At 45.9% G+C, this 24,452-nt stretch overlaps 1 protein-coding gene across 4 annotated transcripts in view; it reads right to left on the reverse strand.

Moving 5' to 3' along the window:
* The window catches only part of cobl (cordon-bleu WH2 repeat protein), an 87,083-nt gene that overhangs the window by 50,266 nt on the left and 12,365 nt on the right, over positions 1 to 24,452 (reverse strand). For 2 of the 4 annotated variants that reach the window (XM_086219068.1, XM_086219070.1), the window contains 3 exons: positions 9,920 to 10,114; positions 1,777 to 1,987; positions 1,332 to 1,370 (listed from right to left, as the gene is read on the reverse strand). In XM_086219068.1, coding sequence (XP_086075194.1) covers positions 1,332 to 1,370; positions 1,777 to 1,987; positions 9,920 to 10,114 — 445 coding nt within the window. The remainder of the gene's footprint in view (positions 1 to 1,331; positions 1,371 to 1,776; positions 1,988 to 9,919; positions 10,115 to 24,452) is intronic. The other 2 variants (XM_086219069.1, XM_086219071.1) reach the window with 1 other exon arrangement.

The following is a 24,452-nucleotide window of genomic DNA, read 5'->3' on the forward strand; positions in this document are numbered from 1 at the left end:
GCCAGCTGGGATAGGCTCCAGGCCCCCGTGAACATTAACAGGTAAGCGGTATAGAAAATGGATGAATGGATGGATTCCTTCATAGAGTTCTTTTATGAAAAACAGACACACTTTGCGCTCTGATCAGCAGTCTATATTACTGTGGTTGGAATAAGCCTCTATGGAAATAGAAACACTTGGAATCTAAAGCCTGAATTAACTAGTATTCTCTATTATAATTAAAAGGAAAGATGAAGATAGGAAACTACTAAGTTGCATAAGTTTTGTTTTCATCTTTTGGAGGCATAAATTCTAAAACCGTGAATTTTTCACTAAATTCTGGTTAGGAGATTTGGTCTTTGTATGTCTAAGTTGATTGTATTAGATGGTGTTTGTAGGTTTCAAAATGCAATGTGTTTTTTGGGGTAAGACAAGTATATGTAAAAATATGCTGCCAGTCCAGCTATTAGTTTGAATTTTTCATACATTAGCAAATAGAAAACAGAAAGAGCTGCTATATTTGGACATGGTGGTTAATGTACATACTATGCATCAAAGTTAGGCTGCAAAGTGATTGGATCAATCGAAAGTTTCTTTACATCAAAGTCACCTTTTATTGCTCAAATAAAAAATTCTGAGCTATTGTCATTGGAGGTCTATACATTAGATTACTGCTGCCTGAATGGCTTAACTATTATCTTTACAGTGTAGTTTATGGTTTATTATGATCCAAATTATCCTTACTCTAGGTAACAGCTACTCTTGAGTCCACACAAAGGATGATAAATTGTACTCCATTCTAGAAGTAAAATTAATTTTATCATCTTTATCATCTGCATAATTCAACATCTCACAAAGAAAAGCTTCCAAAAGTATTGCTAAATTGAGGCAAAATGTCTCTTGTCCAGTTACATTGCAAGGCTTACCTAATCAACCATAATTATGTGTACAGCCTATCGTACTGTAACGTTATATTATGTGGTTTAATGACAGTCTGAAAGAACAGAGAGGAGTGACTGACAGGAGCCGAGTGGAATAGTGTCAGCCTTTGGCCTAAGGCTGGAAAGGGGGGTCACATGGAGAGGGAGCGGCCAGTGAGCCCTGAGACTCAGAGAAATAATGCATGGTAACTAAAGGTACGGCAATCATCAAATATTCAAACTGTAGGAGGAGTGTAGAGGAGAAGCAGAGAAAAGGGGAAAGAGAAGGAGACTAATGAGTTCAAATAGGTTAGTGAGCTGTAAAAACTAATGACAACATGATTGAGAGGAATAACAAGGGACAAAAAGGGACATGTAGACTGGAAAAAGTCTTAGAAATGACCCTCTAATCATGCTAAATTAATTTCTTACCTTAACACAGGCCCTTACAGGTTTCACTGGCCTTGGCTGCTGCCAGTGGTCAGAGGTAAAAGGTAGAGAGATGAGGACTATATATTTAACAGGACTTTATGGTAAGGGGCTAGGCTTAAAGCACAAACACCAGCACAAATGTATCATATGAAGAAAAAAACTCTTTCAATGGCGAGCAGTCATCTGCAACTCTTCAAACAGAACACAACAAAACTGGGGTAACCGCAAAGTTTCAGTTTTTGAATTGTAATTATGAGTATTGTTACAATTCATCTATTTGGTTAAAATTCTATTATCAAAACAGAAAAGAAATCATGTTGAGTAAAACAAACCTAATTCCATCACATTTTAAATATAATATCACATGCTTAAAATCCAAAAACATAAAGGCACGAGACAAAAAAAAACATCCAGATTACTCCCATGACAGCCTCAAATATTTTACCTCTGGCACTTTCGGTGCTGGTCTGCGCACAACTTTCTCCTCACAGACTTTCTCCTTGATAAGAACACAGGCCACATTAAGGGAGCCCAGCAGCCCATTGGGCTTGAACCTCAAAGGATGGCCCTCAGGTGACAAAAGTTCCAGGGTGTGCAGGGCTGGACTTAGATGATAGCGGCTACACAGCTCAACAAGCAGGTCCATCAGTGCCTTACTAAGACAGGGACAAAGAGAGAGGGAGAGAAGGGAAAAGACAGAAGGAGGGAGAGAGAAAGTGAAAGAGAGGGAAAAGATGTGTGTGTGTGTGTGGGGGGGGGTTAAGAATAGAAAACCACATGGGGAGAGAAGATGGAGAGAGGATGAGGTTACAAAGTCAGTCTTGCTTATTTCATACAAATAAACAGGCACACTTTGGACTGATCCTCTTATTAGATTGGAGCATCAAGCCGTAAGAGTATGATTTTAAAACATATTTTTGATGAGTCTAAACATTAAAACCTTTATCTAGCTATTCTCTCTAGAGAAGTAGTTCAGAGACATTCGCTGGCTCCAAGTTGGTCTGTGGTTCTTTAAAACATGCCTTGATGTTTAGTACCAGGGAGGCATGTCTGATTTTCTGCCCCAAAGGAGAAAAGCTCATAAGTGGCAGGGAGCATTAACAGCTCAGTCTTCCACTGCGCACTCTCGAGAATGCTTACGCTGAGACTTGGAGTGAGACCCTTCGATAAGGCCCCCCTGGCACAGTAACCCAAACAGAACCAAGTAGAAACAAACAGATTTCCTACTGTTTATGTTCATATTGACATTGAAGCCCACCAAATAGAATGAGACAAGCAACAGCTAAAATAAGAATATAAATAAATAAGGCATGGTTTCCCCCAGTGTATTACAGGCATGGCAAGCCACCAGGCTTGACTTGTCCCCCACTGGGCCAAGCATAGTTTTTTATTCATATTTTCAAGAAGTTTTTAGACTCCAGTAACAGTGGGGCAGTTCGTGTCAGGAAAAATATATATTTAGAAAGCTTAATAGCGTCATCATTTGGTCAACACAGAAGCACAGCAGGTCTGCAATCAGTTTTCTTTTTCGATACCTGGAATCTACAACTCAAACCCCTCCCAACTACCACGCTAACATTACATTTACAACCTCATGTAACAAAACAGGATATTTAATGGGGGAAAAGCAAAAAAAACCCAAACTTCAGACAGTTTTTCAGATGGAAAAATACCAGAGAGGACTGCAAGCCTGCAGGTAATGAACACTCGGAATCCAACAAGTTAACCACGTCAGCTGAGCCACAGCTATAATAATGATTATACTGTCATCTTACACATCGTCTCTAGTGTTATAGCAGCTGAGTATTTCTTGGAGCAGAGGTAAACACTGTGAGCACTGATCTGACCAGAGACTTGATAGTTTAACTTTAATGCAACATGGGAGCAATATTCCTCTGCTTGCTTACACCTACCCAGAGTGTATTTTTTCAGCCAGAGTGCTCATGAAGGAGAGGACAATTTCTTTTTCCCTTTGACCTTCAACAGTCCTTCCAGAAAAAATAGGAGATATTTTGTGATTGCTGTGGGCAAAAATCCTTGCTTATGCGGCACATTTTCTTTAAAAAATGTGGTGGAATATGCAGGATGTTTCAATTTTATGTGATGAAATGGCAGGAACTCTGCAACAATAGGTGAGGTGAGCTGACGCGGGTCACACCCTCTATTGCTTGCTTCCCAAGTGAAATCAAACAGGGGCGGTTCAGCCGGGCGCAATTAGTCAAGCTGGAAACAGCTGTGACTGTGGTCAGGTATCTAACGGCACAGACTTACCACAAAAGGTAAAGACCTGCGACTGTACCTGCGCGAGTCCACCGAGCTAGGACACCGACTATTGCTGCCACCTGTCTGACTTAAGTCTAACGCACAATGTGTCTTACACACATCCCGGTCATTGTTGGCAATCGGAAAAAAACGCACAGTCTACCGCAAGTGCAATCCGCAAAACCTGTCCGCACTCCCAGAAAGTGGTCCCAGCCCACACTTGGTCACGTTTGGTCTTTGGAACTGTCAGTCCGCAGTCAATAAGACAGAATTCATCAGTTCACTGATGAAACTCTCAGACATTCAGCACTCTCTGAGTCCGCCACACTAAGTCACACCCCTCGCTCTACTGGACGAGGAGGCGGTGCTGGCATGCTCATTCCTGAGAACTGGTCTTTTTCTGCACTACGCCCGTCGAGCAGCGAGACAACATTTGAATATCATGCTTTAAGTGTCACTGCTCCCATCAAAGCATATGTTCTGGTTGTGTACCGCCCACCAGGGGGTAATCTGGATGGCTTTGTCTCTGAGATGGACATTTTACTCTCTGACATCCCTGATGATGGCACACCACTGATTGTCATGGGAGACATGAACATTCACCTTGACAGAATTCTGGCAAATGACTTTCCGGCACTCATCTCCTCCTTTGCACTCATACTAGCTCCTTCTCCTCCCACCCACAAAGCTGGTAAAGTCCTTGACTTGGTGCTGACTCGTAACTGCTCCATAACAGATGTGACAGTTACCCCACTCCACCTGTCAGACCATTTCTTGGTCAAAGTTGCGGCTGCCTTTCCGCAATTGCAGACACCCACACAGACGGTTTCCTTCCGCAGAAACCTGAAGTCCCTCACAGCAGCACAGCTGTCTGATGAGGTGAACTCCGTCATGCCCGACCACTCGCACTTCTCCTAACTTTCTGTGAATGAGGCTACAGAAACACTCTGTTCCTCTCTGGCATCCTCTCTGGACAAACTCTGCACCTTGGTGTCCAAACCAGCCAAGGAAAAACAACCAAGTCCACGGCTCTCTGAAGTTGTAAGAGAACAAAGAGCTGGACTCAGGGCAGCAGAAAGAAAGTGGCGTAAATTCCCAAAACCCACTGACTTGTCCTTATACAAACAGAAACTTGCTTCCTTCACCTCATGCTTACAGTCCACTAAGAAAGCCTTCTATCAGAAAAAGATCTGTGCCACTTCTGATTCCAGAAAACTGTTTATGGCGTTTAACTCCTTGCTTTCTCCTCCAGTTGCTCAGCCTTCCACTGCACTGACTTCAGACATGTTTGCCTCCTTTTTTTACTGAAAAGGTTGCTGCAATCAGCAATCAGTTCTCTGGGCCTGACCAGTCCAGTCAGCACCAACCTGCCACTGCTGCTTCACTCTTCTCCTTTGCTTCTCTGAGTGAGGATGAGGTCTCCAGACTTCTCCCGAGCTCAAAACCTAAAACTTGTCCTCTCGATCCAATACCCACCAGCATCCTGCAGACCATTTTGCCCACTATCAAACCTGCAGTCACACACATTGTCAATTCCTCCCTGGAAACTGGCATTTTTCCTGCTACTTTTAAGCAGGCCCGTGTCACCCCACTGCTCAAAAAGCCTAATCTCAACCCCGCCAAGGTTGAAAACTACAGGCCAGTATCACTTCTGCCATTCCTGTCAAAAATACTGGAGCGCTCAGTATTTAACCAGGTCTCTGAACATCTGCGGAACAACAACCTACTTGACTCTTTTCAGTCTGGCTTCAGGTGTGACCACTCCACTGAGACTGCACTCCTGTCAGTCACTGAGTCACCGAGACGAGCTCGAGCTGCTGGTCAATGCTCTGTCCTACTTCTGCTGGACCTGTCTACTGCCTTCGACACGGTGAACCATCAGATTCTCCTCTCCACACTCTCTGAGCTCGGCATATCTGGTTCTGCCTTGTTGTGGTTCAAGTCCTACCTCACAGGCAGATCCTTCAGAGTGTCATGGCGAGGAAAGGTGTCTAGGTCACATGGCCTATCGGCTGGGGTTCCTCAGGGGTCAGTGCTCGGTCCCCTTCTCTCTCTCTCTGTACACCACCTCACTTGGTGCAGTGATCCGCTCCCATGGCTTCTCCTACCACTGTTATGCTGATGACACTCAGCTTTTCCTCTCTTTTCCACCTGATGACAGAACGGTCTCAGATCGTATATCAGCGTGTCTGGCTGATATCTCCACATGAATGAAGGAACGCCACCTTCAACTGAATCCGTCTAAGACTGAACTTATGGTCTTTCCAGCTTGTCCATCTGTTCAGCCTCAGATCAGTGTCCAACTTGACTCGAGCCTACTAGCGCCCACAAACTCAGCCAGAAACCTGGGTGTCATGATTGATGACCGGCTGACCTTTAAGGTTAATGTGACCTCAGTTTCTCGGTCTTGCCGTTGTGCCCTCTACAACATCAGGAAGATCAGACCCTTCCTGACCCAACAGACCACACAGCTTCTGGTTCAGGCTCTTGTCATCTCAATGCATTGACTACTGCAACTCTCTTCTGGCAGGCCTCCCTGCATGCTCATTCAAGCCTCTGCAGATGATCCAGAATGCAGCAGCACATCTGGTCTTCAACCAGCCCAAAAGGGCACATGTCATTCCGCTGCTGGTTTCTCTTCACTGGCTTCCAGTGGCAGCTAGAATCAAATTCAAGGCACTTGTCTTGGCTCACAAAACAATCACAAGAACGGCTCCAGCCTACCTGGAATCCTTGATCCAGGTCTACTCTCCTTCTTGCCCACTACGCTCTGCATGCAAAAGACGCCTGGTGCTTCCAGCCCAGCGCTGCTCTAAATCTCTAGCCAGACTCTTCCCTTCTGTTGTTCCCAAATGGTGGAACGAACTACCGAACTCTGTGCGTTCTGCTGAGTCCCTTTCTACTTTTAAAAGACAATTGAAGACTCAATTGTTCAGAAACACCTAGGCACTTAACCTGTTTCTTCTCCTCTTTGTCCTGTGGGGTAGAATAAGTCAGAGGGTCCAAGACCCAGCACTTAGTGATTATGTAGCACTAACTGTGTTGTGTGATGTTGTATGTTTGTCCAAAAAAAAAAAAAGGAGGAAGGTGCGGGGGGGGGGGGGGGGCGACACTTCTTCTGCCACTAGATGGCAATACCTGTGACCAAATCACAACTGAAGCACTTTTGCCCTTACTGTGGGTTTTTCCTTAAGTCTGAATTCTTGCTTGTGTTGTACGTCGCTTTGGTCAAAAGCGTCTGCTAAATGAAATTGTAGAATTGTAGGAACCGTCACCTTATCATGGTGGAGGAGTTTGAGTGCCCTAGTGACCCTAGGAGCTATGCTGCCGGGGGCATTTTGCCCCTGGTAGGGTCACCCAAGGCAGACTGGTCCTCGGCGAAGGGCCAGACAAAGAACAGTTCAACAGACCCCTCATGGAAAAATGAACAAGTGCTATGTGTACCCTGCCCAGAGGGGCACCGGGGCCCCGCCCTGGAGCCAGTCCTGGGTTAGGGGCTCGAAGGCGAGTGCCTGGTGGCCGGGCCTTGGCTCGTGGGGCCCGGCCGGGCCTAGCCCGAGCGGTTGAGCGAAACTGGCTAGATATAGTCGGCCTCACCTCGACACATAGAGGGGTTGTACTTTCTCTTTTGCTGCAGTTGCTCCAGGTGAGAGGCGGAGGGCGGGGGTGGGCTTTTTGGTTGCCCCGAGACTCTCTGCCTGTACGTTGGGGTTTACTCCGGTGGACGAAAGGGTTGCTTCCCTGCGCCTTTGGGTCGGGGAACGGGTCCTGACGTAAGTCTGCCCGTATGTGCCGAACACCAGTTCGGAGTACCCAACCTTTTTGGAGTCCTTAGGAAGGGTACTGGATGGTGCCCTGGCTGGGGACTCCATTGTCCTACTGGGGTACTTCAACACTCATGTTGGCAATGACAGCGTTACCTGGAAGGGCGTGATTGGGAGGAACGGCAGGCCCGACCTGAACCCGAGTGGTGTTCAGTTATTGGACTTCTGTGCAAGTCGCAGTTTGTCCATAACGAACACCATGTTTGAACATAATGATGCCCACTGGTGCACTTGGCACCAGGACATCCTAGGTTGCAGGTCTATGATCGATTTTATAGTCGTATCATTTGACCAGCGACCGCATGTTCTGGACACTTGGGTGAAGAGAGGAGCTGAGCTGTCAGCTGATCACCATCTGGTGGTGAGTTGGATCAGTTGGCAGGGGAAGACGCCGCGCAGACCCGACAGGCCCAAACGAGTAGTGAGGGTTTGTTGGGGACACCTAGCAGCTGGGATGAGAATCAGCACCTCCAAATCTGAGGCCATGGTCCTCAGCCGGAAAAGGGTGGTTTGCCCACTCCAGGTCGACGGGGAGGTCTTACCTCAGGTGGACGAGTTTAAGTATCTCGGGGTCTTGTTCACGAGTGAGGGTAGGATGGAGCGGGAGATTGACAGGTGGATTGGGGCGGCATCCGCAGTGATGCAGGTGCTAAACCAGTCTGTTGTGGTGAAGAGGGAGCTTAGCCAGAAGGCGAGGCTCTCCATTTACCGGTCAATCTACGTTCCAACCCTCACCTATGGTCATGAGCTTTGGGTAATGACTGAAAGAACGAGATCGTGAATACAAGCGGCCGAAATGAGTTTCCCCTGCAGGGTGGCTGGGTACTCCCTTAGAGATAGGGTGAGAAGCTCAGCCATTCGGCAGGGGCTCAGAGCAGTGCCGCTGCTCCTCCATGTCGAGAGGAGTCAGTTGAGGTGGTTCGGGCAACTGGTGAGGATGCCTCCAGGATGCTTCCCTCGGGAGGTTTTTCCAGGTGTGCCCAACTGGGAGGAGGCCCTGGGGCCTACCCAGGACACGCTGGAGGGATTATATCTGTCTGCTGGGAACGCCTCGGGATTCCCCTGGAAGAGCTGGTTGAAGTGGCTGGGGAGAGGGCAGTCTGGGCTTCCTTGCTGAGGCTGCAGCCCCCGCGACCCACCGGATGAAGCGGAGGACGACGACGAAATACCATGAATTTGCAAAAGTTGTGTGAATTTACAAAAGTTGCGGGAACTTGCATGAATCGGGAAGGGAAAAAAAGTGATTCCCTCGACACTCTGTTCTCGGCTACTACCTTAATGTAAACAGTCATTTCTAATGACTTCCTATGATAAGCAAACATACTCACAAAGTCACAGAAAGTGCTGGGAATAATTAAGTTCTAATCTTTTTTTTATTTCAGACCTAAATAAACACATGGCTAAAACTTACAAAACGTTCATGAGTCAAAAAAGTTCCAAGCTTATTTTATTTTTTAATGACACTGATTTGTTTTTAATGACACTGATTTGTAGACTTCAACATGTCTTCTTCATGGGGTTTGCAGCTTTCAGACGGCGTCACTTCACAACATTCCAAAGGCAACAGGAGGTTACTCTTGTGTGAAGTAAACAGAACATTTTTTTAACTTTCTGTGGATATATGTGTGATTTTTTTTGCAAAGGAAATGCAGGAATTATGAAATCATGCAAGCACCACATATTTTGCGCATTTTGCATGGAAATCGACAATTGATGCAATAAAAGTGCACCGTGTGAAAAAAAATAAAAATAAAAATAGCCCCCGCATAAATGTGCAATCTTTGGCATTGGCATCATTATGCATTGAATTATGCAATTGCATGAATATGTTTTCTGGAGGGACTGCTTAAATTCATCAGTTTGGATCTCTTGTTTGATTTTCAAGCTAGTCAACACGTTATCATTTATTTTAATGTATTATTACTGTTAAATGTGACAGGCATTACAAGGCATTATTTAAGATTCAGTAGCCATAAGGACTTAAATCAAGTTTTTAGTGCAAAAACTTGATATTATTGTATTTATTTTATGATTATTGAAAACAAAAAAAAATCCTCAACAAGGCAGTTTTGTAACTCTTCTTTAGTTGATGTGTAATTGTGTTGAATAAATGTCTTTCAACAACACATGATTTCATAGCACTAGGTAAATGTAGGGCCCTATGGTACAATGCCTCTTCTAAATTCTCAATTCAAAAATTCCATCCCTGAATCAGTTTTCTATGGGGCCCCGCCATCAGTTTGACGCTGGCCTGTGATGGGCACCCTTCAGAAAGACACTTGGCCACAGTTGGGCAGCTCTCCTCAAATGATACTTGCCACTGTACTTGCCTAATAACTTTTCTGAGGGTAACCCTGTAACGTCAAGTAATTGCAACATTCTGCAGCCAAAGAAAACATAGCAGACAATTTGATAAGTAGAAATTACTAGCCCGTTGCAATGTAATCATGTGACACATCATGTGGAAAGAGTGTGATACCCTTGGGGTAAAAGTCCTCTCACCGTCCATCCTCAGTGATATATGTCTGGTATCCTTCTGGTAACGTTAGCTGTAAATCTACAGTTGCCCTCAGCATGTTCTCTTTGGTGTCCATGCCTAAAGTCCTTCCCTGATCAGGTCCCATGTTTCTAAAGATGCGACGTGGAGCTGGTTGAGGCACCTGCGGTGGAGGTGGGGCACGTGCCTTCATTCTCCTCCTGCAAAAAGTTGCATAGAAATACATTTTCAGGACATGAGTATAATGCAGTATGTTGACAAAAAAATACACAATACTATAATTATATTTGAAAAGGCCAATCTGTCATTGTGCATTGTGTATAATGTGTTTCATTTGTGTTTAATTTAATAAGGACCAATTCAAGATTTTAGCAGCAGATAATTTTCCTCCCATTAAGAAAAAATTGAAGACACTTTGCATAGGCATCACTCATTTATATTTTGTGCAGTATGTTGTGTAAAATCAATTCATGAAAAAACTTTTATTTTAACTTTAGATTTTCACTCATAGTGTTTTACAATGTTGAAGTTTTGGTTTAAACGTTTTTTTAATATAAAGTAAGATCACAATCGGAAAAATGGACTTAAGCAAAAAGAGAGAAAGCAGTTACATTATTGCTGAACAAATGAATAAATGTTAAAACAACAATTATAAACATCATTTGTTATTAATGTCAAACTTTACTTTTATTCTTATAGGTCTTTCCTTGGCTCTCGCAACTCCTTTATTCTTTCAGCTGAGGACATTAAACAGGTGCATTTGTCAGACTTCTACCTTTTTAATACTTTTTAATTTTCAAAGTTTTTTTTTCATGTTTTACAATAGAATGAGCATATAAAATTAATATATTCTACTCTTATAATCTTCAGCTCTTTGATCACATAACTTTCTTTCAGCAAACAACTTTATGAGAAAAAGTGTTTCAAAAATCAGGAAACAAAGCTCTGGCAAATGGGGCAGTTTCTCTCTCTCTCTCTCTCTCTCTCTCTATCACACACACACACACATACACATCATTGAGGGTTATGAATGGACCTTTTGAATATTTAAACAGCATTAAAAAGGATGTATTTCTTTCACTATCATCAATTACATCTGTTAGCTTTGATTAAAGTGACATAACATCAGTGAAGATTCCCAGTAATCCGAGTCATGGTCTCTCTTAAGAGCTGTGTCGTAATCAAATAGATTGTTTCAGTTTCCTTGAAGATGTTCCACTACTAGTCCAAAAGGCTTCTTCAGTTCTAAATCACTTGTGGGGAGTTGCAGGGTTTTAGACCCTGTGTGAATGTAACCTTCTAAAGAGCATGTGAGCTTTTGGTTTCAGAATTGTTGATGTTACATATGAGTTGTGGACCCAGTAAGTATTCATGTGGGTTGTAGGACCAGGGGAATCCAAGTGTGAATGGGTGTCAATTTCCCTCTAGTCAGTGCTCAGGACTGTATTGTAGGTGGGTGACAAGTAATGATGAAGGCCACCTCCTCTGGTCAGGGATGGTAGCTCCAGTTTGACATAGATGGCTTCTTATAATCAAAACATAATAATAATATGGTAACTAATTAAGGATGACAGCAGTCCATTGCTTTAAGTAAAATTTCCTCAATTCAAACAACCCTTCCGGTTAGGTTATAATATTGTGCATACAAATGTATCCCTATACACTATGTGCAGTACAGTTTGGGATTATTAGATTTTATGATCATGGTAAACATAATCCTTTTGGCACATAATTGGTACATAATCAAAATAGGGTCTATTTTCTGTCCAAAAATTCACTATATCTGATGTAAGGTGACCATGAGTGCCCTTAATCAGATCAGACCTTAAATAAAATGTTGTATTATTATTATTAGTTATTATTATTATTAAAAATATCTAAAATCAAGAGGGGGAAGCCTGTGACCCTACAAATGTGTAAATGACATTAAGATACACATACATTCCTGACAATGCAGTAAGGGAGGGGGCTGAAGCAAAGGCTGTGCCCAGCTCCAGAGGAGTAAACAGGCCTGATTAGTTTTACAGCAAACACAGGCAGTTTGGCAAAGTGCCTTTGTAGGCTTTCTTCTATTGTGGGGAAAATTTCCTGTCCAAGAACAGACACTCCAAAGATCTGTGATCTCATAGGTGATGCTGGGATGTCCATCTCTGATTATCTATTTCTGGACCAACAACAGGACCTTCCCTCTGGGAGCAAGCTTGTACATTCATTTTGTTGGGCAGCAAACACAACAAAGTTATAGTCTGCATTAATGAAAGCAAGTGACAAGTTTGCACGTTTCCTAGGCATACACTTCAGGTGTACCTGGCATGGAAGTGGTCCCTACTGGTCTGCACTGTCACATGATGTCCAGTGGCAAGTTTGTATCTCTCCTATAAACAAGGAAGGGAAAATCTGGCAGTTGAATACACACAACCTGTGGGCAAGTTCCATTTATGGCAAAAACTGGTCCAAGTCACCATCACTTTGTATTTGGCCAGTCAATCTCTCAAGTGTCTTGCTCAGTCTTTCTACCATGCCATCTGACTGAGTATGATGCAGCAATGTGCATGTTTTGATGATTCTACACAAGCTGCAAAAATGCAGGTCTGAATTAATCTTTTGGCCTTGATCAGTGTGCATTGACTCAAGCAAGCCATATTGTCTAATATAGTTGTCTATAATGCATTGTCCACAGTAACAGCACACTGGTCTTATAGAGGAAAGAGGTTGGAAAAGTGTGTGATACAGACCATACACACTAAAAAGCATATGTGTAAGGTTTGTTTGATACAACCAAGATGGCAACCTGGGACTGGCTGTCTGTAGCAGTAGCTCCTGCTTTTTCGGTCTTTATGACCTTTTCTCAAAACTTCCAACACTTCTTTAATTACCTTATTTATTTATTTATTTATTTACTGAGTTATCCAGTGTGTGTCATGAGGGCTAAGGTCACTGCATTTTTCAGTGGTCTTTTACCCTTTTCTCACACTGTGAACGATTGTGATCATGGGCCCTGCGTGCAGCCATGGGTCCCATTCTTTACACCTGGGATCAGCTGCTAGTGCTTTGACTCGCCGTAGTGAGGCCGGCACAACTGCACAATGTCCCTCGAGAACTTAGGAGAAGGAGACGTCGCTGCATGCTGGAGTGAATCGTCAGGCCAGGAGGAGACACTACAGGCCCGTTCTCCTGTCCATCATCATGGGGAATGTAGGAGCTCTTCCCAACAAGACAGTCGAGCTCCAGCGGTAGTACTTGGAGTGCAGCATAATGATCTTCATAGAGACATGGCTGACCACGGTGTGTGTGTGACCATGGAGTGTTACTGAGCAGACAACAAAGCCACCTTGATGAACTTGGAAAGTCCATTAGAACCTTGTCTACTGCTTTTACTGACCTCACTGCACAGGTAAAACAGCTCCAACTGTCTCTTACACCACCTCCTCCATCTTCTCAGCCACCGGCCCCAGCTAACCCAGTCTCAGAGCCCCCGTCTGCCTCCCCTGGAGCACTTCTCTGGCAAGCCAGGAACTTGCTGTTCCTTCCTGTCCCAATGTGATCTGATATTTCAGCTGCAACCATCTGCTTTCCCTACAGAGCAAGCTAAGGTGGCTTATGTGATCACCCAGCTTTCAGGCCGAGCACGAGAGTGGGAGACCGCAGTCTTGGATGCCAGGGAAGTCTTCTGCAACACCTTTGCAGCCTTCTCAGCCGAGATGAAAAAGGTTTTTGATTGATCTAAGCAAGGCAGAGAGGCAGCACGGGAGATGCTACATGCCAGGCAAGGTCACCGGTCAGTTTCCGACTACGCCATTGAATTCCGCACTCTTGCGGCCTCTAGTGGTTGGAATACCAAAGCCCTTTTTGATGTATTTTTTAATGGTCTCTCTGATCAAACTAAAGATGAACTAATCACGCAGGAGCCACCTACTGGTCTGGACACACTCGTGGATCTAGCCATTCGTATCGACTTTCGGCTGTAGCAGCGCCGCAAGTGGAGGAACTCCAGGTGGCCTCTCTGCCTGACCCAAGACTCCACCTCCACTCAACAACCCTCGCCCTCCCCACGGTTCCCATCTGCACATACAACTGTGGGCCCCGAACCCATGCAGATAAACCGCTACCACATCTCAGCTACAGAGAAACAGCGGAGGTTCAGCTCTGACAGTTGCCTTTACTGTGGGGGGCAGGCCACTACGCCTCATGCCCAGCAAAAGGCGAAGCTCATCAATAAGGTGAGGAGTATTTGTGAGCGCAACTACTTTTGAATTCCTCCTCAACCCTTTTTCCTGTGACCCTGGAGTGCCATGGTCAACAACACCGGACTGGCGCCCTCATTGATTCAGGGGCAGATAACAGCTTCATTGATGTGTCCCTGGCTGCACAGTGGCGCATATCAGCACTATCCCTCAAATTCCCCCTAGTGGCCAATGCCCTGAACGGCAAGAAGCTGGGAAGAGTCACCCATGTCTCAGCCCCTGTGTCCTTACTGGTTTCTGGTAATCACCGTGAGTTGATCCAGTTTCTTTTAATTGACTCTCCCCATGCCCCTGTAGTCCTGGGTCATCCCTGGCTAATCAAGCATGACCCACAGATCGACTAGGTCAATAACAGGATCATGGGTTGGAGTCCTTCCTGCCTGTCTTGTTGCCTTCATCAAGCCTTTGTTCCTGCCTTGTTGTCTGGAGACTCCCCAGAGGAGTTCCCTGATCTGACAGCAGTTCCTGCTTGCTATATGGACCTCAAGGATGTTTTCAGTAAGTCCTGGGCAGTTGCCTTGCCTCCTCACCGACCATACGATTGCTCCGTCAATCTCCTACCTGGGAGGGTGCCACCTAGAGGCAGGCTGTACTCCCTTTCCAAACCTGAGATGGAGGCTATGGAGAAATACATCCAGGAGTCAATGGCAGCAGGCATCATCCGCCCCTCATCTTCACCAGCAGGTGCAGGCTTCTTCTTTGTTGCCAAGAAGGATGGTTCTCTACGCCCATGCATCAATTACCGGGGCCTCAATGAAATTACAGTCAAGGATCGATATCCCTTGCCCCTCATGTCTTCTGCCTTCAAACTTCTGCATGGTTCAACCATTTTCTCCAAACTAGACTTGCGCAATGCCTATCACCTGGTCAGGATAAGGGAGGGAGACGAATGGAAGACAGCATTTAACACCCCAACTGGCCACTATGAGTATCTCGTTATGCCGTTCGGTCTGACCAATGCTCCAGCAGTTTTTCAAGCCCTGGTGAATGATGTCCTGAGGGATATGATAAACAAGTTTGTTCTTGTTTATTTAGATGACATTTTACTTTTCTCCTGTAACCCTTCAGATCATGTCTGTCACGTCCACCAGGTTCTCCAGCAACTCCTAGAGAACCATCTCGATGTTAAAGCTGAAAAGTGAGTTCCACTGCCCAACAGTCTCATTCCTAGGATGTGTTGTGTCTGCTAGAAAGATGGAGATGGATCAGGCTAAGGTCAAGGCCATTTTGGAGTGGCCTCAACCCACTACCCGTCGAGAGCTGCAGCGGTTCCTGGGGTTTGCTAATTTTTATTGACGGTTCATAAGGAACTATAGTACACTGGCCGCCCCACTCACTGCCCTTACCTCTACCCTTGTTAAGTTTTCCTGGTCTCCTGCAGCTTCCAAGGCCTTCCACAACCTTGAAAGAAGGTTCACCTCAGCCCCCATTCTCGAACAACCTGACCCCGGCTGGCAGTTCATTGTGGAGGTGGACGCATCCGATGTGGGTGTTGGCGCCGTCCTGTCCCAGGAGTCAGCTAAGGATGGAAAGGTACACCCTTGTGCTTTTTTTCTCGCCATCTCTCCCCATTAGAGCGCAATTACGACATTGGCGATCGTGAATTGCTGGCAGTCAAACTGGCTCTGGAGGAATGGCGACACTGGCTTGAGGGATCTGCTGTGCCGTTCTTGGTGTGGACCGACCACAAGAATCTTGAGTACATTCGTTCTGCCAAACGCCTCAACTCTTGCCAAGCCCGCTGGTCTCTCTTCTTCTCTCGGTTCAACTTCACTCTGTCCTTCCGCCCTGGCTCCAAGAATGGGAAACCAGATGCTCTGTCACACAATTTTCCTTCATCTGATGTCTCCAAGGAACCCAGTAATAGCCTCCCAGACCACTGTTTTGTCGGGGCATTGTAGTGGGATATTGAGGCCAAGGTTCGCGCCGCCCAAGCCAACAGTGTCATTCCCAGGCAATGTCCTGCTAAACATTTGTTTGTCCCTCAATGCCTCCGTTCCCAGGTCCTGCAGTGGGGGCATTCCTCCCGTCTCTCTTGCCATCCTGGAGCTCGGCGGACCCTCGCCTTCATCAGGAGGAGGTTCTGGTGGCCTACGATGTTGAAGGATGCCTACGCTTTCGTCTCTGCCTGCTCCATTTGCGCTCAGAGTAAGACTTCTACTCAACCTCCAGCCGGACTTCTGCAACCTTTCCCCATCCCCCAGGAGGCCCTAGTCCCACATTGCACTGGACTTTGTCACTGGCCTTCCCATCTCAGACAGTAACAACACTATCCTCACAGTGGTGGACCGCTTCTCTAAATCTGTCCACCTCATCCCACTACCTAAGCTCCCATCTGCCAAGGAGACTGCCACCCTTACCTTTGTACATGTCTTGAAGTACCATGGTTTGCCCCTGGATATTGTTTCTGACCGTGACCAACAATTCACCTCTAGCCTCTGGAAGGCTTTCTGCTCACTCATTGGTGCCTCTTTCAGGCTTCCATACCCAGAGTAAAGGTCAAACGGAGAGGGCCAACCAACACCTGGAGGCAACCCTGTGGTGCATGACATCTGAGAGACAGTCCTCATGGAGCCGTGACTGTCCCTGGGTGGAGTATTCCATTAACTCTCTCCCATCTGCCTCCACAGGCTTCGCTCCCATTGAGTGTTGTCTCGGTTACCAGCCCCCCTTGTTTCCGGATCAGGAGGCAGAGGTCGAAGTACCCTCTGCCAGGGCCTTCATCCGCCGTTGCCACCAGACATGGAGGAGGACCCGATTGGCTCTGAGGCGGTCATCCTCTAGGGTGAGGCAGCAAGCTGACCGTCACCGCTCAAGGGCTCCTGTTTATCGTGAGGGTCAGCGGGTCTGGCTTTCTGCCCAGGACATTCCGCTCCAGGTAGAGTCTTGGAGACTTGCCCCCAGGTTCATTGGTCCTCTCCCCATTCAGAGGATCATTGGTCCCTCTGCTGTTCGTCTCAAGCTCCCCCCCACCCTCCGCCGCATCACCCAACATTTCATGTTTCCAGGATCAAGCCTGTCGTCTGCAACCAGCTCTGCCCTGCCCCTAAACCCCCACCCCCACCCCCACCACGTGTCATTGACGGCTCTGAGACTTTCACGGTTCGCCAGATCCTGGATGTTCGTCGCCGTGGCCGTGGCCTCCAGTTCCTAGTTGACTGGGAGGGCTATGGTCCATAAGAGAGATGCTGGATTCCTTCCCGGAACATTATGGATCATAGCCTTGTTCGGAACTTTCTTAAGGCTCACCCCATTTAGACGCCAGGAGGCGTCCCTTTGAAGGGGGAGGGGGTGTTAGTGTTCTGTTGTGCTTTGTTCTAAGTTCCCCGCAAGATGTGCTTTTATTTTGATTCTGCATCATGTGTTCTTTGTTTTGACCAGCCCACATGTGCTGCTGTGTTGTGGCTGTGCCCCGCCCAGTCCTTTGTTCAGTTTCCTGCCATTTTTGAAAGCACACCTGTTTTGCTTTAATTATTTCTTGTGGGTATTTAAGCCCAGGGCTCTGTTTAATCCTTGCCAGATCGTGCCAGTATTTTCCCTGACTGATTCAGCATTGTTAGTTTTTGAGACAGTTAAAATATCTCCGTGTTCTGACTTCTGCCTGTTTTTTGACCTGCCCTCTGGAAATTGCCTTGGACACCTTTCCCCTGACTGCCTGTGATGCCTGAATCTTGCCTGTCCCTTTGCCTGCCGTTCTTGTACCTTTTTGGCTGTTCATTAAACTTCTTGGATTGTGAACTGTAGCCTGCAAGTGGGTCCTTTCCTACACTCCTTAACAGTTTTAATTGTAAAAATTCTTACAGTGGACTCGCCTTTTGTGTTTAAGAGTGAAGTTTTAAGTTGAGTCTTTATTTGTGTCTCAGCCACGATGCTGAGCTCCTCTGTTCAGTCTCTCTCTGTGTGCAGGACACGTACAGAGAGAAATGATCGTGTCAGTCAATTATTATAACATGACAGACAATTGTCTAAATATTCCTCAACAGGTTGCTAATAGTTGACACAGTATATTTTCCATTTATAAAATTAGTAAATTTTTAGTCAAAATTTGAGGGCTTCAGTCGACCAAGAATTTCTTTGGTTGATTACAGCCCTAGAGAAAGCATGTTCCCTGCAGAAATACTTGGCTCTTTCAGTTCATCCATCCAGCCATTTTTTTTCAACCACTTATACTGTTATAGGTTGGGGGGCTAGAGCCTATCCTAGCAGCCTTCGGGCGAGATGCAGTGTACACCCTGGACAGGTTGCCAATCCATCGCAAAGCCAACTGTGATGTCATGAGAGGTAGCATCATAGAGGGGAGATATATTCCCTCTCGGTGGCTGCAACAAGGACTACAACCCATCATGGCTGCCATTAAAAAGTACAAACCCCAGAGCTCATTACCTGCAGCAGGGCAGCTGCTGCCCAGCTGAAAGTAATGAGCTGGTGGCCCTGAGAGAGACTGCAAAGAGACAAGGAAGACAGTGCTTTGTGTTAGAGAGAGGAGCAGTCAGCCGATTAGAAGTGTTTGGATTTGGACACCTGGGTTTTTGCTGCTTTTGCCTCTTCTGTACGAACAGTTTGTGTTAACTCATTTTTCTAAAGGAAGAATATAATTTAAATTGAAGAAAGGAAACAACGTCTCTGTCTTCTTCCCCTGCACTCACACCTCCTGAAACTCAAGGTGAAAAGCTCCCCACCTCTCAAGACATCACACAACATATAAAGACAGACAATCACACTCACGGTCAATTTAGAGTATTAATTTAGCCTAGTCCCCACTTGCTTGTCTTTGGAATGTGGGAGGAAGCCCGAGTACCCAGAGAGAACCCACGCAGGCAAAATCCACACAGTAAGACCCAGTACCCCAGCCGGGCTCAAACCCGGAAGCTTTGTGTTGTGAGGCGACAGTGATAACCACTGCGCCACCCCTTAGTCGAACAAAACTCTTGTTAAACAAACCACATCTAACATGAATTTAACCTCCTGAGACCCCAACAAAATTGAGTGATGCATTTTTGATTCCTTCTAGTTGTTTGGGATTATTAGAACCGAAGAAGTGTAAAAAATAAGTATTATTAATATACCTGTTGTAGTTTTCTTAAAAAGTGATGTACTCATATGAGGACGTTAGGAATTCATTTTACGAAAGTGGACAAAATATACACAATGATAAAACCATGGTGTGGCAACAAAGAACAATTTATTTGTCAAACTAACAAAACATAAGAGCAAAAAGTGCAATCAAAAAAGTGCAAATAAACGTTTGTTATTCAGACGGTATCACACAAAAAACAAAGAAAAAACATTGCACGTGCTCAGAGATCTTTCAGTGCATATTTTTTTGGACAAATCTGGTATAAATTTTGAATAGATTTTGTTCTCTGCAACTTATTTTGACAATGTTATTTTAATTTTGAACACTACAACAATCCCCACACTCCAGTGTGTATTCATTTGAACTGATCAGTCTTTCATTTGAACACTTTGTTACTCTTCTGAACACTTTCACAGTCCCCACACTCAAGTGTGTATTCTACTTCTTAGCCATTTGTACTTCTGAACATGGTATTGATTCCTCATGTTGATTCTTTTGACTCAGCCACAGTTTTTTGCTTGGAGTGGAATGCTGCATAACAGTTGCGGCTAGTTTGCAAGCAAAGGTACACGTTGCAAGTGACACACCGGACACGGGACTTCCCAGTGTACTCCTTTATTCTGCAAGGCATTGGATTCTTCAGGTCGACCAACTCCGGAAGATGTCCAGCAGAGGCAATGTGGACTGAAACGGGGGTAAGTGGAGTGAAGCGACGGTCCGTGTGTGGTTCATCACCTTCCTGCTCCTGTTGGACTTCATCGCAGCCCTGCTTGGCTAAGTATGCTCTAGCCACTTCCATGCGGAACTCAAGGAACTGCATGATTCGCTTTTCTGGTACTCGGCGTTGACGTTGGTCTTTGCGATACAAAAGCCAGCTATTGGCTAAGGCGAGATCAGTGAAGTGCATGGTCATTCGAAGTGGCCACTTCCTGGTTCGGGTCTTCATTCGGTGGTAGCTTATTATCCTGTCATTCAGGTCTACTCCACCCATCTTGGCATTGTACTCTCGCACTATGCTCGTCGTATGACAGGTATATACCGCCCCTCCTTTTTGCACCATCGCCGGCAGGTGTCTTGTGCCTCTTTAGCATGGACAGTGGAAAGCATCATGACTTGTTTGTTGTCATACCACTTCAGGAGACATGCCTTCCCGTCTTTCCTGGTAACATATGCAGTGGTGCCTCTTCCCTGTCGTTTCATGGTTTTGTCACTTGGTAGCTTCTTTGCAGCTGCTCTGATCCGGTTCTTCATTACTGTACCAGTGACGTACATCTTCTTCTCCAGCATACGATCCAGGGTTTTCACACTTGTGAAGAACCGATCACAGTAGACTTTTGTACCAGCAGGCAGAGTTTTAGCAAGACGTTCAACAACCAAGCTTCCCAAACCCAGGCCTTTAGAGTCCTGGACCTGAGCAGCCAGTGCAGGTGCCCCTTGATAGACATCAAAGTCAAGTATGATTCCATTCGGTGAAGCCACCACAAAGTTCTTCAGGCCAACTGGATTGGGCTTTAGTGGCACATACTGTCGATATGGACAAGCACCTGTGAATGGGATCATCTGCTCATCGATGGACACACTCTCATGTCGATTCTGACGTAAGCAGCCATTGAGAATGCGAACCATGAAAGGCCTCACCTTCCAGAATGCATTGGCTTTTCTCTCCTCTTCGGAAATGTCATTATCAAAGACCGCCTTCAAATTTTGCCTGAGTTTGAAGAATCTGTCACATGTCATTTTGTCATTAATGATGGTGACTTTGAAAGCATTGGACCAGTACATTCGCACATGTGGGTAAGGCACACAAGACATAAAAATTGAGGCACAAAAGAAATGATAGAGCTCATCAGGGGAGGTGTTGAGATTTTTTCCGGTTCTTTTTAGGTACTCAGCGTTTGACTTGTCAGCCAAGACTTTCATCAACTCTGTATCGATGTATTGCTCCATATAGTCCAGCGGTTGCCAGTCTTCTCGCTCCTCTTCCCCAATTCCATCATCATCATCTTGAGCTGCAAACTTGACTAAGTTGGGAGTAAATCCCGCATTTGTCCAGACGTCTTGACGTCCAGGGGTGCTGGGTGGTGGACTGTCTTGTGGCTCACTTTCAGCAGACTCCATCTCATCCTCTTCTGGTGTCTCAGAGGGAGCATAATCTTCATCACTTTCAGTTTCTCCATCTCCTTGTTCCACTCCTGGCTGAGTGCCATCATTTCTTGGTCCTGGCCCATCCTCATCACTTTCACGCCGTGGACGTTTCCGTCCACGTCCACCACGCCCTCATCCACTTGTTCCTGGCCTCCTCTGTCCTCTCCCACGTGCTCTGGCTCTACGTCCCCATCCTCTGGACACAGATCTTGGCAGCTCAAAATCTTCGTCACTGCTCTTCTGACCACTACTTTCACCGGGAGAAGATTCACCGTCACTGCTCTGCTGAGCAGCATCTTCTTTCTCGGAATTCTCCCTCTCTGGTGGGACAGGATCTCCTGTGTTTTGAGAATCCTCACCATCTGATAGGTCCCCCAGATCAGAGTTGCCGTCAGCAATGGCATTGAGCATTCGCTCACATTTTGAGAACCCTGAAACTGTAATTAGACATCTACTGCTAGTAATTTGATAATTCTTTGTTTTGCAAGAATTAAGTCCCCCAGTCCTCATGCGAGTACTTCCTGTTTAGCATTGTCGTAGCTAACAATACAAGCTAACTACAAGTTGAGACCTTGCGTCCTCATACGAGTACTGCAAGTTTACAAACCTCTCAGCTTTTACCTATTGCAAATATTTCTCAAAACATGGTTTCATTTTGAAGTTTAGATGCTTATCAACATAAATAAACAGGTTTCAACCATCCAATTCTACCATTACCCGTACCTTGGTGACGTTTAGTCAGGGAGCTTCCATAAAAGCATTTGGATGACATCTCCGCCATTTTGTGAGTGCAGCATGAGTTGTTTGGGTAAAATATTCACCACAAGATGGATGCACCAGTCCTCCCCTGAGGACAGGAGGTCTTGGAGTAGAGCTAAATTATTTTGTTTGGTTTAGGGAAGCCAAAGAAGTATGTCCCCATATGTGACCCCAGGGTCCCAGGAGTTTAAAGTAGATAACTTATTGAAGTGATATGAACAATGTATATAGATTTGTGCAGTGAACAAATATACAGTGGATAATAGAAGTGTATTATCAGAAGAAGTGGGTGGAATTCCAGGTATGAGTTGATGTTCCAGGTCAGCGGGAGGTACAGTTCAGAATAGTATCAGAGTTCGGGGGGTAGAGTTCAGGAGCGAGACGGCTCTGGGGAAAAAGGTGTTCTTCAGTCTGCTGGTTTTGGTCCGGAGGATCCTGAAGCGCCCACTGGAGGGCAGGAGGACAAACAGTCTGTGGGCAAGGTGGGAGGAGTCTTTCAGAATGCCGAGAGCATGACATAGACAGTATTTCCTCTGGATGTCCTTAACGGCTAGAAGTGTGGAGCTAGTGACGCATTGGGCAGTTTTTTCCAACTGCTGAAGGCCTTATGGACTGTGAAAGTCCATTATTCAGTGATGTATGGAGATGTTGAAGCTCAGGACTCCAAGTTTAGTGTTCAACTTGGAGGGGATGACAGTGTTGAGTGCTGAGCTGAAATCAATGAACAGCATTTGTGCGTATGTGTCATTATTGTCCAGATGTGTAAGCATAGAGTGCAGCGCAGTGGAGACTGCATCTTCTGTACTCCTATTGCTGCGGTAGGTAAACTGGTGTGGGTCCAGGATGGGTGGGAGGCAGTTCTTAAGATGAGCCAGGACTAGTCGTTCAAAGCTCATCATAATGATGAGTGTGAGTGCCACAGGGCGATCGTCATTCAGGCACGTCGGGCTGGAGTGTTTCAGCACAGGAACAATGGAGGTGACTTTAAGCATGCTGGCACAGCTGCTTAGGTGAGGGACAGGTTGCAAGTGTAAAAACCCCAGTGATCTGCTCTGCACATGCTCTAAGCACCCGCCCAAGGATGCTGTCTGGACCAGCAGCCTTTTGTGCGTTGATCTGGCTCAGTCTGTCTGTGGAGGTGAGTAAGAGAGACTAGTCGACTGTAGGAAGTCTGGTCGTGGTCTGTGTCACCCAGTTGTTGTGAAACGAGCACAGAGGTGATTGAGCTCGTTCAGGAAGGAGACATCTGTGGTTATTAGGGTGGAGTTGCTGGGTTTATAATCGCTGATGGCCTGGATGCCCTGCCACATGCGTCTGGGGTCAGAGTTGAAGAAGTGTTCCTCTGTCTTCAGCCTGTAGCAGTGCTTGCTGTTGGTGAAGCCCCTCCCCATGTTTGCCCTGAATGTGCCTGTGAATCACCTGATCTGAAGGTGGTGTTGCGGGACTCCAACAGGAGCCCAATCTCCTTGTTCATCCATTGATTCTAATTTGGGTACATGGTGATCTTATCCCATGTTCTAACGTTGTCGATGGTAGCGTTGATGAGGTCCAGCACAGAAGAAGTGAAGGTGTTAATATCTGTTTGAGAGCCACTGATGACCGAGAAGCATACTCACTCCAGTCTGCATGATGGAACTTATCGTTAAGTACAGAGTCTGGACACACTGGATGAGTGGGGAGTATTTGGGGATGACGAACAAAAAGAAGTGGTCTGACCCAGGTAGGGGAGGGGGGGTCGAGGTGTATGCTCCTGCAATGTTGTGTAGACGTGATCCAAAGTTCTATTTCCTCTTGTGTTGCTAGTGAAATTTAGGAATTTAGGGAGCACTGACTTCAAGTTTGAGTGATTAAAATCACCTGCAACTATAAATGCAGCCTCTGGGTGAGCAGTCTGTTTGCTGATGGCTGTTTTAAGTTTGTTCATAGCAGCTTTGGCATCAACACCCCAGGGGATGTAGCCTGCAGTTACAATGTTAGAGCTGAGCTCCCTTGGCAGATAGAAAGGTCTACACCTAACCATGAGAAACTTGAGGTTAGCTGAGCATTGTCTTCTAAAAATGACAGTCTGTACACCAGGCTTTGTTAATATTAATGCACAGCCCTCCTCCCCTGGTCTTACCAGAGTCCTCTGCTGTTCTGTCTGCCCAGAGTGTGTGACGTCTGGCTAGCTCGATAGTATTTTCCGATATTCTACTGTTTCCATGAAAATCATGACATTAAAGTCCATAAATCTCTTGTGATGGGTGATGCAAAGCCATAACTCATCCATTTTGTTCACCAAAGACCGCACATTAGCGAGGAAAATGCTGGGTA

This window comes from Aulostomus chinensis, chromosome 11, assembly GCF_037954235.1.
Source record: "Aulostomus chinensis isolate RoL2024-O1b breed Wild chromosome 11, RoL_Achi_v1.0, whole genome shotgun sequence".
Classification (NCBI taxonomy): domain Eukaryota; kingdom Metazoa; phylum Chordata; class Actinopteri; order Syngnathiformes; family Aulostomidae; genus Aulostomus; species Aulostomus chinensis.